The 19,416-nt window shown below is 42.5% G+C and overlaps 2 protein-coding genes across 2 annotated transcripts; one reads left to right on the forward strand and one right to left on the reverse strand.

The window, feature by feature from the left end:
• Window positions 1-4,323: 4,323 nt before the first annotated feature.
• LOC139454078 (uncharacterized) lies at window positions 4,324-14,396 on the forward strand. Its single transcript, XM_071235574.1, has 3 exons — window positions 4,324-4,579; window positions 9,139-11,808; window positions 12,520-14,396. The coding sequence occupies exons 1-3, from the start codon at window positions 4,519-4,521 to the stop codon at window positions 12,603-12,605; spliced, it is 2,817 nt and encodes a 938-aa protein (XP_071091675.1). The 5' UTR covers window positions 4,324-4,518; the 3' UTR covers window positions 12,606-14,396.
• A 2,079-nt stretch (window positions 14,397-16,475) lies between these two features.
• LOC139446699 (uncharacterized) lies at window positions 16,476-18,206 on the reverse strand. Its single transcript, XM_071227976.1, has 2 exons — window positions 17,784-18,206; window positions 16,476-16,598 (listed from the first exon to the last, which is right to left on the reverse strand). Exons 1-2 carry the CDS (start codon window positions 18,204-18,206, stop codon window positions 16,476-16,478), a joined length of 546 nt encoding a protein of 181 aa, XP_071084077.1.
• Window positions 18,207-19,416: the final 1,210 nt, after the last annotated feature.

Genomic DNA, 19,416 nt, shown 5'->3' on the forward strand with positions numbered 1-19,416 from the left:
TTACAATTAGGTCTCCATGAAGACGACGTATAACTTCTTTGAGAGGCATTTAAAAGTTTGACACAGTTATCAAGCAAGTCCCTTGAGTCGCAACCATCAACCGACTCACTTGCCTGATAACAGTGATACAACCTACACCGAAATGTCGCTCCTAATTGTTATAAAGACGTTGTTCATTCATATATATCTTATCCTTACTTAGTACTCCAATTTCTAAATGCCTCTCAAAGAAGTTATACGTCGTCTTCATGGGGACGAGGCAATCGCAACCATCAACCGACTCGCTCGATAACAGTGTTCACCGAAACGTCGCTCCTAATTATACTAAAGAAGTTGCCTCTCAAGGAACCTGGTGTTGTCATAGGTAGAATGCACAAACTGTTAAACAGGAAACTGAATTGGAATAAACCCATTTTGTCCCATTTAACTGCCATCCCATTTAGTCTGACCACCTCGCATGAAAGGCCTCAACTAACATGACCGTTATACGTAAGCATCACAACATTAATCTTGTGATCAAAGAACTTGATATTCCTTTTGTACTGGATTATATAAGTACTGGATTAGATAGATATATTACAGGGTACCGCGAATGCACCCCCAAATCCTGTCTCAAAGATTAATCATAAATCTTAATACAATCAAGGTTGGTCTTGTCCACATTGTCCACATTGTAGTACAGTAAACTACGGTTATAACGAACTCAAAGGGACTACTAATTTTAGTTCGTTATAACCGTAGTTCGTTATAACCGTAGTTCGTTATAAGCACATATAGTGTATAACTACAGCAGATAGTCAGGACCAAAAAAGTAAGTTCGTTTTATCCGTCAGTTCGTTATAAGCGTGTTCGTTATAACCGTAGTTTACTGTACAGTATTTGAGACAACAAAAACAAAAAGTTTAATTCTGTCAAAACATTCAACTTTTCCACACTATGCAACACACATATACATTCGTTGATCCATAGGGCATTTGTCTCAAAACGTGGTGACCATAGACATACTTACAGATCAATCTTCAAAGGTTCAGGACAATTTGTCAACAATGAAAGCTAGGGTCACCGAATGCGTTAGTGTGTGAAGCGGCCGTACAATATCACCAAAGTGTGTGGATAATGGTGCATGACACTTGACACTCATCGCCGTCACATTCACACCCATTCGGCTTAGAATGTACAGTGAACTACGTTTATAACGAACACGCTTATAACGAACTTCCGGATATAACGAACTGTTTCTTGGTCTCGTACATTTTGTACATATATAATATACATATGCTTATAACGAACTACGGATATAACGAATTAGAATTAGTGGTCCCTTCGAGTTCGTTATAACCGTAGTTGACTGTATAATGAATGTAAATGTGTCCCGCTTTGCCACACATGAGGAGAACATCCCATGAGTCATAAACTTGAGAGCGAACGCTGTGTCACAGTGACGACATCTAGAACACCTCGCCACACATGAATGCAGGACGAACTCCACATGACAATAACACCTACAAAAACATAACAAAAATCTTACTGGTCCCCCGATCACAATCAACGAGACAGATGGTTATTAAATTGAGATTTTGACATTTGAAAACTGCTCTGTAAGATTACCATCTTTAATGTTGATCTGACACATTGATAAGGCGATCACTGAAAAGCCATATTTCCTTTTGAGAAAACCGGTTCTACCACTCTAACCAAACTGTAATGAAAAACCTGTCTAGCGTAAAAACTTAGCTCCTTGCGTGTCAGCTATTTTTTAGCTTATGCAAACATAACAGTGAATCTGTGTCACACAATTGGTTTGTTTGTTAATGTCTTGGCATTCGTAACTACTCGGAGATCCCCGGGGAAAGCCGAGTGGTTCAATGACTTTTTGTGGAAAAGATCCGAGGTGAAGTTGCACACATGTTATTCGATGTGATGACATTTGCGACACTCTTTCAATGCAAGAAAACGCTGACTTGTGTATATGTTATAGCGTGTGTGTTGAATGTGGTAATGCGCTTCATCATCCCAAACTGGCTCCCACAGGAGATATCGCTTGGGTGAGATCAAGCGATATCTACGCTGTAGATATCGCTGCAATGAAATTGCATCACAATGCTTTGCATACGATTTTGAAGTCACTGGTTACCATGACGTCACAATCAAATGACATCACTAGCGGCTCTGCAACTGAAGCTGTTAGCAGTACTTTTTTACACTGAAGACACTGCTAATTACTGTCTACAAACTGAAAAAAAATGAAGAATGATGTTGGATGATAAATAAAATCTCACCCTCCTGTCTTTTGATATCAAATATATCAAATCGTTGATATATTTGAAATCAAAAGACACTCAGGTGAGATTCTCTATTTATTATCTACAAGGGCAAACATATCGGGGTTAATAAAAATCATATGTGCCCCAGGGTCATATCACGTCACGAGACAACAGTGTATTGTTTACGTCATTCGGACGGCATTGTTGACGTCATCAGAATCTTACTGTGACGCGTGGTCGTATGAATGACGTCACACTAGAAATGACGTCATAGTTGAATATTGCTGACGTCATTCGATAAATTGTGGTTCCGCTGCTGTTGCGACTTGCTGTCATTATAGGTAAACACTAAAATTCATCTCCGTATGTAGACATCTTCTTCGGTAATAAATAAAACATTATATGAACGGTTATTTACAGACCGTCGTCACATAGCTGGAATAGTGCTGAGTGCGGCGTAAACAACAAACAAACAAAATGTATTCTGACAGTTGAATGCCCAAAACGTCATCTAGTACAGTTTAAAGCGGCGTTAGAAACTACAGTCGAACCATGCTATCTCGAACCCAGCTATTCGAATGTACCGATATCTTAGACCTATTCTTCGGTCCCGACCGCCTTACAATACGCGTTCACCTAACGAGTAGCTGTCAGGTGAATAGTTTTCGATTCCGCCATTTCAGGGCTTTATATTACAGCATAAGATCACAACTATTTTCCCCCTTTGCTGTCTACAGTGACCCGACAGCCCACAATAATTAACATCGGTCGTAGGCTGTTCTCCTGTTGCATGTTGACCAACCCGCCACTTGTAACTTACACAGGAAAATACCAGCCTGGATCCACCATCTTGATTCCACAGTAACCACTGGCAACATATCACCGGAAGTGTCGTGCCGAAACACGCTCATCGGCCTTGAACTTGGGGTCAAATCATGGGAAGACAATATGGGAGGCAATATACAGTTTAATATTTCCTTTAAGCTGTCAGAAGTCACTTTTAGTAAAGGACGTACGTGGGGTAGCTGTGCCCTGAGGCCTTATCCTCACATCCAACGTCGCCATTCGCTGTGTAGTGTTGGCTGATACCGATCTTTGGTTTGTCAGTGTGGTCTAATATATTGATCACTTCGGGCTTTTCTCACATGTAGTCCACACGCTGTAGTGAGTGAGTATGGTTTTACGCCGCTTTTAGCAATATTCCAGCAATATCACGGCTGGGGACACCAGAAATGGGCTTCACACAATGTACCCATGTCGGGAATCTAACCCGGGTCTTTGGCGTGACGAGCGAACTTTTTAACCACTAGGCTACCCACACGCTTTAACAAAACTGAAATACGTCAGTGTTAAACTAACTCACTCACTTAGTCACTCGCTCAAACGCTCACTCACCACTCTTGCCACCATGTTTGTTTGTTTGTTTGTTTGTTGTTTAACGCCGCAATCAGCAACATTCCAGCTATATGACGGTGGTCTGTAAATAATCGAGTCTGGACCAGACAATCCAGTGATTGATATCATGAGCATTGCTCCACGAAATTGGGATACGATGACATGCATGAAACCAAGTCAGCGAGCCTGACCACCCGATCCCGTTAGCCGCCTCTAACGACAAGCATAGTCGCCTTTTACGGCAAGCATGGGTTGCTGAAGACCTATTCTACCCTGGATCTTCACAGACCTTGCCACTATGTATCGTGGTAACTATATTGCAGTATCAGATTAAAAGTAGATAGTAAATATTTATCTACAGTTTAGGCAATTCATGTGTCAAAAATCTATACAAGAATTCATCTTAAATAAAGAAGCTCAGAAAATTGTAGTTGTAATTCTTCAAAGTGTATGTATGGTTGCTAAAATACGTGAGTGTCCTTGAGACTGAATCTGGATGAAATTTGCTTTCATTGCAATGTTGAGTCGGTGTGTACCTGTTTCACCGCGACCTTGACCCAAATATCGCGTCCTTTTCAACAAAGAGTCTATCATACTCATGTAAACAGCGTATAGAGAGACCATCACTCCAATAGACGGAATACAAGTTTGTGTCGAACCTCGTCTAGAGCAACAAAAGAGATGAAAAAGTAGGCTGGCAGACTGGCCGACTTAGTGTACACAACCTAAAAGCGGGGAGCCTCTCTGATAGAAGTAACGCTGGGCACTTATCGGCCCGTCACGTGGTATCAGGGGGTAGTGTGGGACGTCAGTTTGGAAGGAGTTTTGGTCGGAACAGGCTGCTGAGACAAGCTCCAGGATGCATCGCATGTATGAACACTGTCGGCCGGGGATACGTGGGGAGGCTGTGGACGTCAGGGGTGAGTGGAAGGGCTGGGGTAGATCGCTAGAGCTGTGTTGTTGTTGTTTGTTGTTGTTGTTGTTGTTTAACGCCGCACTCAGCAATATTCCAACTATATGACGGCGGTCTGTAAATAATCGAGTCTGGACCAGACAGTCCAGTGGTTGACATTATGAGCATCCATCCGCGCAATGGGATACGGTGACATGCATCAACCAAGTCAGCGAGCCTGACTACCCGATCCCGTTAGTCGCCTCTTACGACAAGCATAGTCACTTTTAACGGCTTAAGCTGGGTGTATACCAAAACGTTCAAGTGCAGTGGTAATAATGTAACGTGCATGCCTAGTGAGATAAGTGAGTGAGTGAGTGAGTATGGTTTTACGCCGCTTTTAGCAATATTCCAGCAATATCACGGCGGGGGACACCAGAAATGGGCTTCACACATTGTACCCATGTCGGGAATCGAACCCGGATCTTCGGCGTGACGAGCGAACGCTTTAACCACTAGGCTACCCGACCGCCCCTAGTGAGATGAGTATACGGTGAGTGAGGCGGCATGTTTGAGATAAACGAAAGATAATGACGTGGGGAAATAAGTGTCCGTGCATGAGACCAATTTAGAAATTAATAACGTAAGTATAAGGTAGAGAAGGCTGCATGGGATAAAACTTAGAAAGAAAAGGATAAGCTGAAATAAGCATGTCTGCATGAGATAAAAGTGAGATAAATAAATACAGGCTGGAATAAGGTCATGTGCATTCGATACAAGGCGATAGATAAGTGTAAGGTGAAATTAGCTTATATGCATGAGAAAAGTGTAAAGTGGACTATGACGACGTGCATGAGATAAAGATGACAGAAAAGATTGATATGCCATTGGTGAACATATTGTAATATAAAAATCTGGTAAAACATTTTATTTTTTTTTTATTTTTTTTAATTTTTTTATCCAAACTGGCTTCCAGAGGCGATATCGCTTGGATTCAGACCATTATGATGTAATTGGTTTCATGACGTCATACTCAAATGACATCACTAATCTTTCAGCCACTGAAACTGGTTAGCTTCACCTTACCAAAGCACTAGTTGTTACTGTTTACGTACTGGAAAAGTTGCAAAACTCTGAGTTTTAAAAATTTTCGACTCGAGTTTATAATATATTTTTTATCCAAAGAGGCTCGGGGGAGATTCTCTACGTCATGTCAAGCCAATCCGCCACAAAAGAAGCAGTGCGTTATGGCGATTTAGATATACATTTGTTCTCCCTAGGAACCTCTTTCCGATCCAGCTTTTATTTCTCTCTGCGTGTATAATCATGTCTAGTGTATATCCCCACCCCATGCTGTTCACAGGGGCGTCCCAATATTTTAGTGTTCCACAACAGTGCTTTCACTTGAAGAGAAGAAGATTGCCTATAGTCCCAACAAAGCACGTCCCTGTTCAATCGTTTTCGACACACTGGGGTATTTCAAAAGCGATATTGTGGTATTATATGCTTACATTCTATACGACGCTTTAATCGTATGCATCATCGTTTTTGCGTTAGCGATTCCAATTCTGCTGTGAACATTTCACTAAACAGTAATAACCAAATAATTATCTCACGCTTGGGAATTACTTGTTTGTTTGTTTGTTTGTTGTTTAACGCAGCAATCAGAAATATTCCAGCTATATGACGGCGGTCTGTAAATAATCGAGTCTGGACCAGACAATCCAGTGATTGACATCATGAGCATTGATCCACGCAATTGGGATAGATGACATGCATTAACCAAGTCAGCGAGCCTGACCACCCGATCCCGTTAACGCCTCTTACGACAAGCATAGTCGCCTTTTACGGAAGAATGGGTTGCTGAAGACCTATTCTACCCCGGATCTTCACGGGGCGCTTTGGAATCACTAAATAAACTAAACTCAAGCGGCCAGCGAACATGACATTTGTGAATAGACTTAATCTACGATCGCTACCAGTGGAGTTTTTTAGGCCAAGTAGATCTGGACTTCATACGCTTGTATTGTTTGCCGTGTCTCTATGGGTGTGCCATCATTGAATGCCTCAGTTTTGAGGGTATGCCTGAGCGTGCACGGTAGCGAGTGTGTGGGGGCGGGTCTCCAGTGTATACAGTTTGCAAAGTTTACACAGTGGAAGTATTGACTGAAATCAAAGATTGCATTAATAAGTGTATGTGCTCGAAATGTGTATGCTTTTCATGCGAATGCGTGATTGTGTGAAGAATATATGCCTTATTAGAAATATATCTGCTACACAAACGTTCCTTCTTCAGTGTGTGTGCTTGGGTTTGTGTCTGTGGCCCTGAGAACTTTTGGCAGACTCTGACGTCAGTCATACTTTGTAATAACAGAATGTTTTGCGACTTTCCTGCAGGACGCATGAAGGATGTCGATTGCAAGTCACAACTCCTACGCGGTGACGTTCATGGGATGAAAGTTAGATAGGAAGATGGGGTGGGGTGAAATTGGGTTTAACGCCGCGTTCAAGATTATTGTACTTATATAGCGACGTGCAGGTGTGCGAGTGTGCGTGCTGCGTGCGTGTGTGTGTGTGCGTGTGCGTGTGTGTGTGTGTGTGTGTGTGTGTGTGTGTGTGTGTGTGTGTGTGTGTGTGTGTGCGTGCGTGCGTGTGTGTGTGTGCGTGTGTTTGTGCGTGCGTCCGTGTGTGTGCGTGCGTGCTATTAATATTCCAGCTATATGACGGCGGTCTGTAAATAATCGTCTGGACCTGACAATCCAGTGTTTGATTTCATGAGCATCGATCCACGCAATTGGGATATGATGACATGCATCAACCAAGTCAGCGAGACTGACCACCCGATCCCGTTAGTCGCCTCTTACAACAAGCATAGTCACCTTTTACGGCAAGCATGGGTTGCTGAAGACCTATTCTACCCCGGAATCTTCACGGGTCGACTGCAACGGTAGAGAATGAGTGAGTGAGTTTGATTTAACGCCGATCAAACGTGTAAGACCAAACGAGAAAGGTCGCAAGGTTTCATCGATAGCACATACTATACTTTTTTTCAATCGAGTACTATTACATCCATTTGTAAACACGTGTCTCTGGTTACCAAGTAACCAAGGAAAAATCAATCATCAACGCCAAAGTATAATCAGTATCGATAATTTGCCCAAATAGATTACAATGGGTGTCAAAGGTCAAATAGTGATGGAAATTGTACATTAGTACTCATGCCATACAATGGCAACCTGTAAACAATCAAGTCTTGAGAAATGTTATATAAGTAATGTATTAGAGCTCCGGCAAATGTTTGAACCTCTTCCAATTTAAAATTCCGTTTATATGAAACTTTAGCTGTACTTGGAGGCACGGATGGCCCAGTCGTCTAAGGCGCCGCGATTCGCTGTTCAGAGTTGCGTCCCTTGGGCACGCCAGAAACCTATGATTGTTGGTTCGAATCCCGGTTCGCCCTGATTATGTTTCTAGGTTTGTCAGTATCATACCCGTGCTCGTGGGTTTCACCGAAGTGGTAAACGTCTGGGACATCACTTCGGGCTTTCCCCCATATTAAGCTGACACGCCGTGATATAACTGGACTACTGTTAAAAGTGGCGTTAAACCCAACTCACTCACTTACTCACTCAGCTGTACTTCTAGTCTTACAGAGGCTAACGGGTTAACCCTTAGACGTGCAGAGCTTTAGCAAGGCGAGATGAAGACGGAATGGGATTATAGGAGTTTTAGGGACAAGTAGAGTAGTGAGTAAATAACCTGATGTAACTTGCTAGTTTGATCCTCATGACATTGACGTAATTGAAAGTAATTTGTACCAAAGCCATCGCTGTTTGATCGCAAAATATGTTACACTCAGTATAATCGTATGTTGTAATCCATCCCATTATTCTGGGGTGGTAGTTTAGGGTTACCGATGATTTTTATTGGAGAAAGTATTTATATTTTCATAACACCGGTTTTTTAAAAAGAAAAAACATGTTAAGTGAAAAATGTATTTTGGGCAATAAAACCCGAAAAGGAAAAAAGTTTTTTTCAGTTTATACATTTATTATTTTAAAAAAATACAAATTGTCTGTTCCTAAAGCGCACCATTGGCAGGGGATGCAGAATGTGAACAGTTTACTGCAGAAATGTATTCTTTGACATTGACAGTACAACCACGCTGGTTCTATCATAATAATGTCGTTCTAGAAAGTGGACGTAGTTTGTCAAATTTGTCCTACGAATTTTCTTAGATTAAGTGTTTTTTTCACAGCAAATAATGGTATACTTATCAAAGAAATTTGCTTATTGGTGTTGATAATTAAGAGATACAGAAAATTAATAAACAGTATTATTGCAAGTCAAATAAATAAGAAAGAACCTATATATGCCACTCCGTTTACTTTACTATTTTGATGTATATCTTAATGTTTTAGTATATAAAGCGAGATTCTTTGTTTAAAGGCTATCATCGTGACCGTGTTAAAAATTCAATTTAAGGCTGACCAAAATCCAGGTAACATACTCGTAGCTCTACAATATATGAAACTTATTCTAATACGTAGACTGACTGACTGACTATATGTATTCCTCTTTGTACAGCAATGATGCGAGCATGCAGAACAGGAGAGCAGCCACCGTCCGGGATGTGGAAGTGTTCCGGTGTGGTCCTGGAGATGGCCTTCTTCTCTGACGAGAAGGTGGCGGGAGGGGGCAACGACAGTGTGGGCGACTACTACATCTCGGGAACGTGGGGAGGTGGGGAGGTGAAGTTCGTCATTCACTACACAGGCAAATACGACGTCACCTACAACGGAAAATATGCTGATAGTAAGGTCACAGGTACCTGCGTCCAGAGTAATGGCGGTTCCAGTTCTTCCTTTGAGTTGGTGTTTTGTGGAAAAGATGCAAAGGTCACTCCGAGGCCTGGTCAGTGGTCAGGCCAACTCTGCCGATCAGGAGGGACTGAGACGTTCCATATCGACTTTGAATTTGGCGATCATCCGTACAAGTCGATAACTGGACGCGGTAAGGATGAAAAAGGGAACTTTCGAATCAAAGGTCGTCTTGAAGGACGAGGGCTTCGTCTGATACGTCACAACATCGTCTACTACGGCCTGATGAACGAATCAGGGACGGCGGTCGTAGGGATGTTCCTTGATTCAGGAGGATGCTGGATGGAAGGAAGGTTCGTGCTGGCGATCGGCGGAGGCAGTGCTGTTCCGTCTGGAGGCGCTTCTGACCACCCAACCAGTGGAGTCTGGTTCTGGTTCCTGAGTGGCCGCCCTGAATATCGCTGCTACCTCCAGCTGATGTTTGTTCCTGGGAAGTTCTCCGGTAATGGTCGAGACGAGACTGGATACTTCACTCTGACAGGAACCTGGAGTGGAACCACCATCACCTTCAAGAAGAGCACAACCTCGGTTACCTACACCGGGTCCATCTCTCCAGGAGCCAACGTCATCAGTGGTCAGAATCCAGATGGTGGAACATTCAACATTGCCTTCTTCATGGAGTTTGAACTTCCGGAATTCCCCTACCAGTTTCCAAACAAAAACGTTTCCAATGGACAGCAATGCGCTATCAAGCTGTTTCAAGAGATACAGATCTGGTTGTCAAGGAGACGCAGGCTTATCCAAGAGTTCCGCCTTATTATCCAAAAGATTGAACAAGCTCAATCTGGAAGCCTTTCTGTCCAGTTCCCGGGAGATATTGTGGAAGTCAATGAGCTGATAATCATCGCGATTAGTCTGTTAGCATTGCTCAGTGGGGGTGGAGCTGCATCGGCTTTGTTGTTAAGATTTGGCAAAAAGACTGACATGGTATCCTTCACAAGCGATGCATTTAAAGGCGCATCGAAGATCCTGGAAGTGTACAAGTCAGCTGCGGACGCTGAGACGCTGAAGGACTTGGTCGAGGAGGATGTCATCTCCTCCCGAATCATCTACTATCTCATCGACACTCTCTGGGACATCTCTGGAGCCTTGAGCACTCACTGCAAGGTTGACATATCAGTGAAGAGGATTGCCAAAGGGTTCCTGTTCCAAGCAGCTACTGGAATTGATATCATCAGCTTCGCCTTCCCTGATGAATATGCAGCGCCGCTGCTAACAGCTCCTGAGTTTGATCATGGGAAGCTGGGTGAAATAGAATCAGCTTTATTGGAATGTATTGGTAAAATCGCCGAGATGAACAAAGACGCCATGGACAGGGTTGGAGGTTCTGTTGGAGTTGCAATCCAGTTGAAGGACATACAAGAAGCCCTAGAGGACCTGGATGATGCATCACCCTCTGTTTTCAGGAAATGCCTGGATCAATGCATTGTTGTTCTGGAACGGAAGATGGAAATCTACGTCTCTCTGCAACTGAAGACCGAGAAATATTTTGAAGAGCGGGAAACCATCAGCTCCAAGTTGTCAGTGGAGACGGTTGTTACTGTAGAGTTTATCAATGAAGTTATAGCAGTCCTGAGAGACTTTAACCCAGGGTGGTGTCAAGCTGTTGAAGAAGCAAATCTTCAAGAAGTATTTGCGGCAACTATGACCAAGGTCTTCCCCGCCATCAGACAGAAGATGAACCTCATGATGAGCAGCTATCGCCCAGGTGGTTCAGACACTCCAGTTGACATACTCGAGATCGTTATTGTCGGTGAAGCAGCAGTAGGTCTACCTGCTTTCAAGAGAGACCTGTTATTCCCTGTCCCAACTCTCCAGGATGTTGTACTATACCAACCATACGGATGCACCATTAACCAGTCCACAATCCTTGGCATTGCGTCCGGCTCTTTCAGACCAAGTTGCCGACAGATGTCATCCAGCGTCGACCTACCGCAATCGTGGAACTCCCTCCTTTCCGGACAAACTGAAGAGGTTCCTTCAATCTACCTAGAACAGGCCGTTATTGACGAAGTCACATTCACAGAGCTGAAGGATCTTCTTCAGCAGTTCCCAGAGGATGTCCAGAGAAACCGCCTCATCATCCCCTTCTTCACCGCCTCGGATGCTGACTCTCTGCCTCCTGTCCCCCTCTGGTTGTTGACCTCTGCCTGCTCTGTGGCAGGGATGGTGAGTGGGGTCAATGTCCGCGTCCACCTCGCCGCCAGCCTCCCCGTCCCCGACCCAAGTCCAGAGTTACAGACTCTGTGTCAAAGCCAGTACAGCTACGCCCAGACGGCCATGACCTGTGACATCGCTCAGCTCCACCTCGAGGGCATCAACACCAGCTGGCTCAATCGCTTTATGCAGAGCGAAACGCTCTCGAGTTATTTCTCAAGTAAGTGGTACATCGCATTCTGAAGCAAACTTAACGTCTGTTAGAATAGGTTTCCAGCAACCCATGCTTGTCGTAAAAGGCGACTAACGGGATCGGGTGGTCAGGCTCGCTGCATGTCATCTTATCCCAATTGCGTAGATCGATGCTCATGATTTCAATCACTGGATTGTCTGGTCCAGACTCGATTATTTACATACCGCCGACATATAACCGGAATATCACTGATTGCGGCGTTAAACAACAAACAAACAAAACATAAAATGTATGCTACACCATAGATACGGTGAATGGAAATTACAAATGGATACGACAGTTGTAAGTGTAAAATCTAAAATATTCGAAGCGTCTGTTAAATCCCCAACAATGTAATACGTTAATACGACTTATCTCAAATGTTATAACCTCGGTTAATCTGTAAATAAACCCGTAAGTATCCGGGGTACAATAGGTCTTCAGCAACCCATGCTTGCCGTAAAAGGCTACTAACGTGACTGGGTGGTCGGGCTCTGAGGACGTGGTTGATGCATGTCATCGTATCCCAATTGATGTCAATCACTGGATTGTCTGGTCCAGACTCGATAATTTACAGACCGCCGTCATATAGCTGGAATATTGCTGAATGTGGCGTTAAACAACAAATAAACAAATAAATAAATACTCTTTCAATATATCACTGTGACCATTTCAGATGATTTTCAATGTTTGTAACAGGCTCTTCCACTCGAACAAGGAATATGTCGTTCGAAGGAGGCGTGATCCGAATAACGACGACCACTACAACGACCTATCAAGGGTAGATAACTCAACTGGATTGGGAGAATCGTCTACAGACAATTCCGTTCTTTAGCTTTAGTGCTGCCCGTAAGAGAGGGCCTGTATTATTAACAAAAATACGTTTAATGGAACGCATTGCTTTTGTAATTTTAGACAAGGATAATCGACGGCGCATAGTTTGGCTATCTTTGTGCTAAGAATTTCCCAGTTCCATCAATGGTATACAGTAAACTACGGTTATAACGAACTCAAAGGGACCACTAATTTTAGTTCGTTATAACCGTAGTTCGTTATAAGCATAACTACAACATACTACAACAAATTTTAGGGACAAAAAAGTTCCTTATATCCGTCAGTTCGTTATAAGCGTGTTCTTTATAAACGTAGTTTATGTAGTATGAAGTGTAGGAAAGAGTACATCCATGCCTTGATAGGGAAGGACCATTTGATACTTGTGCAAAGAGGGCTGTATTATTTGTTCCTGGAAAGAAATGTTCAGGAAGAAAAGCTTGGAAAAACTATCTTCCCTGGACAGGCTTCATGTCCTAAAAATGACCGTCTTTTCCTCTCAGAATGTTTTAAAGGAGTGGCCTTTCCTTTCTAACACCCTCGAACTCAAATCAACCATTATCAAGCTGGATGCCAATCTCATTAAAATCAGATCTTAGTTCTCGCTACCGGTAAACAAAGATATGAAGACATCCCAATACGGGTCACGTCAGACCGACCTTGCCCAAACTTTGACCGACCAATGGAATGAGTGACAAGCCAATCGACATTAGCCAATCAGAAGGCAGCTTTCTCGTGCTTTACGGCACTAATTTCAAATTGGCGACTACGCTTCGAAACATATTTTGACAAATTCTCGATTACAAATTTGAAACCTGAACAAAAAAACATTCTTGAGTGGTTAATATATGGTCTAGATTGTATGTATTCAGTCGTTAAGCCCGTAACTATCGTTCGGAATACCCCGTGTTAACGTTTCCGAGGTTGCATGATCAGAAATCACATTCCGACAGTCACTTTCATGATCTGGTAAGCAACGGTCTGATTGGTCGGATGAAAGGTCGTTCTGACGTGACCCCTAATGGGGTGTCCTCAGATCTTTGTTTAGCGGTAGCGAGAACTAAGATATGATTTTAATGAGATTGGCTGGATGCAGAATTATGACCTATCGTTACATTCGAGACAAGTTACAACTTCATGTGGGACGCTTCCCCTACTGAGAGTTTTATGTTACTGATGATGACCAGTGTTACTTGATACTGTGTCGCCTGTATGCCGGTATTATTGTCAGATCGAATGCAGCAGTAATACGTATCTTAATCTCACATTTGGTTTGACTGTCAATAAAAGGAAATCTCGAATCTTTTTATCTGATCGACCGTGTCGTCTGCTATGGCTGTCATCTCAGTGAAGCCATTCGAAATGAGTACAGCGATCTGATTGGATATCGCGTTTTCATCACAAGGGACACAACTCGTGTTCAACGCGGCACTGGGCCACAATCGATCCCGAAAATTAGACTTGAAATGGCAAGGGTGAAAACTAGGCTTTGATATATGCAGGTGGACACTCTTTCCTCGGAAAGATGTCCCTACTATGGCATCATCCCTTATCCAATGTTGTTTTCCACGATCGATGGGTCATAGCAGTGATGCAGTAAGCAGTACCCACAGTTGTATGGTCTACAGAAAGTTGGTTCAGTGGGTTTTTTTATTATTTACTCATGTTGGTTTACAAGTAGATTTATATTTACAAAATATTGCTTTTGTTTAATATATACCAGTAATCTCACAGCAATAAATATGTTTGATACAAGGCAATGACTTTATTATGTGTGTGTTTATGGTGCGTTCATCTACATGCTAAGTTATTTATGACATATGTCGAAGTTCGGCGGGAAGGTCGTCGGTTCGATCCCCGGCCGCGTCATATCAAAGACGATAAGCCGGAGATGCTATATGTTGTTAACCTGCCTGGTAAAAAAAGGACTGGTCGGCTCGGAGTCAGTATACTGTGTCTAAGTGGGGTATTCATGTTAAACTACGACATGATATCTCAGTTGGTTAGCACCATAAAACAGGCATCAGTCCGGACTAGTATGAACACACACACACACACACACACACACACACACACTGACTCACTCACTCACTCACACACTGACTCACTCACTCACTCACACATGCACACACACACACACACACACACACACACACACACACACACACACACACACAAACACACACGCACAAACACATACACGAAACAAGGGCATATAAAAGCGACGTTAAACCCCAGTCCTGGACTAATGTCATCTCTGTGGTTTATATGTATCACATCAGTTATGGACTAATGTCATCTCTGTGGATTATATGTGTCATATCAGTCCTGGACTAATGTCATCTCTGTGGTTATATGTGTCATATCAGTCCGGGACTAATGTCATCTCTGTGGATTATATGTGTTATATCAGTCCTGGACTAATGTCATCTCTGTGGTTATATGTGTCATATCAGTCCGGGACTAATGTCATCTCTGTGGATTATATGTGTCATATCAGTCCTGGACTAATGTCATCTCTGTGGATTATATGTGTCATATCAGTCCTGGACTAATGTCATCTTTCTGGTTTATATGTGTCATATCAGTCCTGGACTAATGTCATCTCTGTGGATTATATGTGTCATATCAGTCTGGGACTAATGTCATCTCTGTGGTTAACTAGTGTCATATCAGTCCTGGACTAATGTCATCTCTGTGGTTAATTAGTGTCATATCAGTCCTGAACTAATGTCATCTCTGTGGTTAATTAGTGTCATATCAGTCCTGGGCTAATGTCATCTCTGTGGTTTATATGTGTCATATCAGTCCTGGACTAGTGTCATCTCTGTGGTTTATATGTGTCATATCAGTCCTGGACTAGTGTCATCTCTGTGGTATATATGTGTCATATCAGTCCTGGACTAGTGTCATCTCTGTGGTTTATATGTGTCATATCAGTCTGGGACTAATGTCATCTCTGTGGTTTATATGTGTCGCATCAGTTATGGACTAATGTCATCTCTGTGGTTTACATGTGTCATATCAGTCCTGGACTAATGTCATCTCTGTGGTTAATTAGTGTCATATCAGTCCTGGACTAATGTCATCTCTGTGGTTTATATGTGTCATATCAGTCCTGGACTAATGTCATCTCTGTGGTTTATATGTGTCATATCAGTCCTGGACTAATGTCATCTCTGTGGTTTATATGTGTCATATCAGTCCTGGACTAGTGTCATCTCTGTGGTATATATGTGTCATATCAGTCCTGGACTAGTGTCATCTCTGTGGTTTATATGTGTCATATCAGTCTGGGACTAATTTCATCTCTGTGGTTTATATGTGTCACATCAGTCCTGGACTAGTGTCATCTCTGTGGTTTATATGTGTCATGTCAGTCCTGGACTAATGTCATCTCTGTGGTTAATATGTGTCATATGAGTCCTGGACTAATGTCATCTCTGTGGTTTATATGTGTCATATCAGTCCTGGACTAATGTCATATCTGTGGTTTATATGTGTCATATCAGTCCTGGACTAATGTCATCTTTGTGGTTTATATGTGTCATATCAGTCTTGGACTAATTTCATATCTGTTGTTTATATGTGTCATATCAGTCCTGGACTAATGTCATCTTTCTGGTTTATATTTGCCATATTAGCCTTGAACTGAAAACATCTCCGTGGTTTATATGTTTTATATCGGTTTGAAAATATTAATCTTAAATATCCTTACAGAGTTTTGATTGTCCTCAGCAATGTAATCTCAGATGGGTTTTCTTTGATGACCATTCTGTGTGGGTATCTGTGACACACAGACAGTACAATAGGTGGAATCCTTCTCACACCAGCGCCAGGATGAGGATACAGAGGAGCAAGATGCTGCTGAGGACAAATGCTGCTACGATGACGGCGGTCTGGATGTGACGTCGCCGACGTGTTGACTTATCGGATACGTTATTAATCTGAAATGACCAAATACATCTTACAAGTTACATACCTGGTATCAATCTAGCAATCGTACACGGCATTTAGCTTCGTCGGAAAATGCTCAGGTCTAAACTGACGGCGAAAAAAGACACGATAACCACCGGAACTCCATGATAGCGTGTATAACATGATAATATATTCCTATGGAAAAAAATCACACCCCTCTATACACATAGAGACAAGGAGTGACACCCGCCATCTTGGTTTTTGTTCAAGATTTCGCACTCAGATCGAATCACGCGATATAACTGGAATACTGTTAAAAGCAGCGTTAAACCCAACTCACTCACTCACGCTGTCCAAGCGGCACGTGTTTCACCTTTTTTTCATTTTCTATAAAAAAGAAACGTGCCGTCAACGTGTATGATTTTCTGCATAGAGCATTGATGTGTTTGGACGATGTGTTTTTAAATTCTTGCAATTTTATTTTTTAAAGTGGTAAAGTTTCTTTTGGTCGTCAGCTTATCTATCACATCAAAGCTCAAATTATTTCACATTAAGATAATAATATTCTTTCAGGGTCTTAATTGAAAATAGGCTCGTGCACCCCCTAGATGTATACATACAAGCTAAAATACATGCACACTGCCGAGAAAAAGATTTGAAAGTATGTACGTTAACATTTGACCTACAAACTACAAACGTTATCAAAACATTACTTGTTTGAAAACATTCGCCAAAACACTGCAAACTTCATGTCCAAAACACAACTATGATACCCGTATAAAATATATCACCATCGAATAACCATTTGTATGTTTGTTTCATTTTTAGACACCATATGTGTATGTGTGTATACTTTCTTTTGCCCCGCACCCGTGAAGATCCGGGAAAGAATAGGTCTTCAGAAACCCATGCTTGCCGTAAAAGGCGACTATGCTTGTCGTAAGAAGCGACTAAAGGGATCGGGTGGTCAGGCACACTGACATGGTTGATGCATGTCATCGGTCCCAATTGCGTGGATCGATACTCATGATGACAATAACTGGATTGTCTGGTCCAGACTCGATTATTTACAGACCGCCGTCATATAGCTGGAATATTGCTGAGTGCGGCGTTAAACAAACAAACAAACAGTTTACATTGTATGAACAGGGGTAAAGGAACAGTTCCAGAGAAAGAAAAGCAGAGATACAATTTAAAAAAAAAAAAAAAAAAACCTTATACGGAGGTCGACCACTGACTGCATGGCAATGGCGATTAGCTGAGGTGTCTGCCACAAGAGGGTTCCGAATGCCATAATCCTGAGATGTGCAACACGTCTCTCTGATTCCTATTGCAAATTCACCACCAATGTCTTTAGAACTTGACGTGGAATAATTGTTCTTCATGTGATAACTTTGTTCATTCCCAGTGAACACACACAAGGATCCATCATTCTGCCACACGCTGCCCGATTCATCGGTACGCAGAGAAAATGCCATACCAGAGTCCACGTCTTCCCGGGGACGCTGCGAGATCGGCCGTGGTTCGGCGAGATCTCTTCGCGAGGAAACATCCTCTGGCTGTTGTCTCCCATCAGTATTATCAGTAGTAGACGAATAAGACACATCCCTGTTGAAATTATCGCTGTAGTCCATCATCTGATCGTCTACAGATCATTAATCTGGCTCCTTTCAACACTAGTTCTCCACACAGTCGCCTCCTTCGCATAAAGGATCGAGGGTTCTATTCATTTTAAGACCGAGGTCCCAAGCAATGAGGAAGTTCTAATTTTTTGTCAACTTATTCTCCGATACGTCGGGCAGTATTCACCATAATAATACACTGTTGGTCTGGCGATATTGTGTAATGATAGGCCTAAAATTGTTTTGAAAAGCGTTGGATAATTTACGAGCCAGGGACGGCCTCATTTGTGATCCATTCTGTTTTATTCAACAAGGAAGTGCGATCTGCCTCGTGTGTTATGTGAGTCATTCGATACCCCACATATGGTTCGACGAGGCAATGTGATATCAGTGAATTAGTTTGGGCGTCAGAAGCTATTGCTGGAGGGCAACGGAGCATAGTGGACATTTCTACTGCATACGTAACAGGCATATTCGTCCAAACAGGATTCATTTATAACCGCCGTCATATAGCTTGAATATCGCTGAGTGCGGCCTCAAACAACAAACAAACAAACACTTTTATGGGTTCAAGAATTTTGAAGACTGTTAAGGTTGTCTTTTTGCTAACTCTTTTGAAATTGATGGCGTTCTATGGGGCGTTCCTTTGTACCAAACACATTAATAAACACGTGATTATGACAATGCTGGGATTGTACAATGGGCGCTGCCTTTATAATTGGATTTTAATTACGCTATCATGCAGTAACACGATACTCGTGTACACATGCAAACATTACATTCAATCTCACATCACAATACATAATACGCCCACCCGCCCGCCATGTCCCATACACTAAACACACACAACCATATGGCTTATATAATATACCTCCCCGGCTTATGCACGTGCTGAACATGTCATTTCATTTTAAGGGTTGGGGGTTAAGGACCTCTCTTCGGATGCTTCCTTCCGGAAAGTTTTACATTTACACCATCAGTTGGCACAGGAATGGGGTTTGAATCCCCAGGCACACTCGGGGAAGTCGGTAACCTATGAATGCGGCCAGAGATAGCACACACACGCACACACGCACACACGCACAAAGTACACACGCACTCGAACCTTGTGTATCAGCTAGTACCTAACCTAACATCCTTCTCCGTAAGAATGTGGTTGAGAAACTTTAGTCGGTAAGATGTAAAACAGTGATATCTTTATCGGGTGTATAAGATTGGAATTACA

This window comes from Haliotis cracherodii, unplaced genomic scaffold (assembly GCF_022045235.1).
Source record: "Haliotis cracherodii isolate W230 unplaced genomic scaffold, xgHalCrac1.p SCAF_10, whole genome shotgun sequence".
Classification (NCBI taxonomy): Eukaryota; Metazoa; Mollusca; class Gastropoda; order Lepetellida; family Haliotidae; genus Haliotis; species Haliotis cracherodii.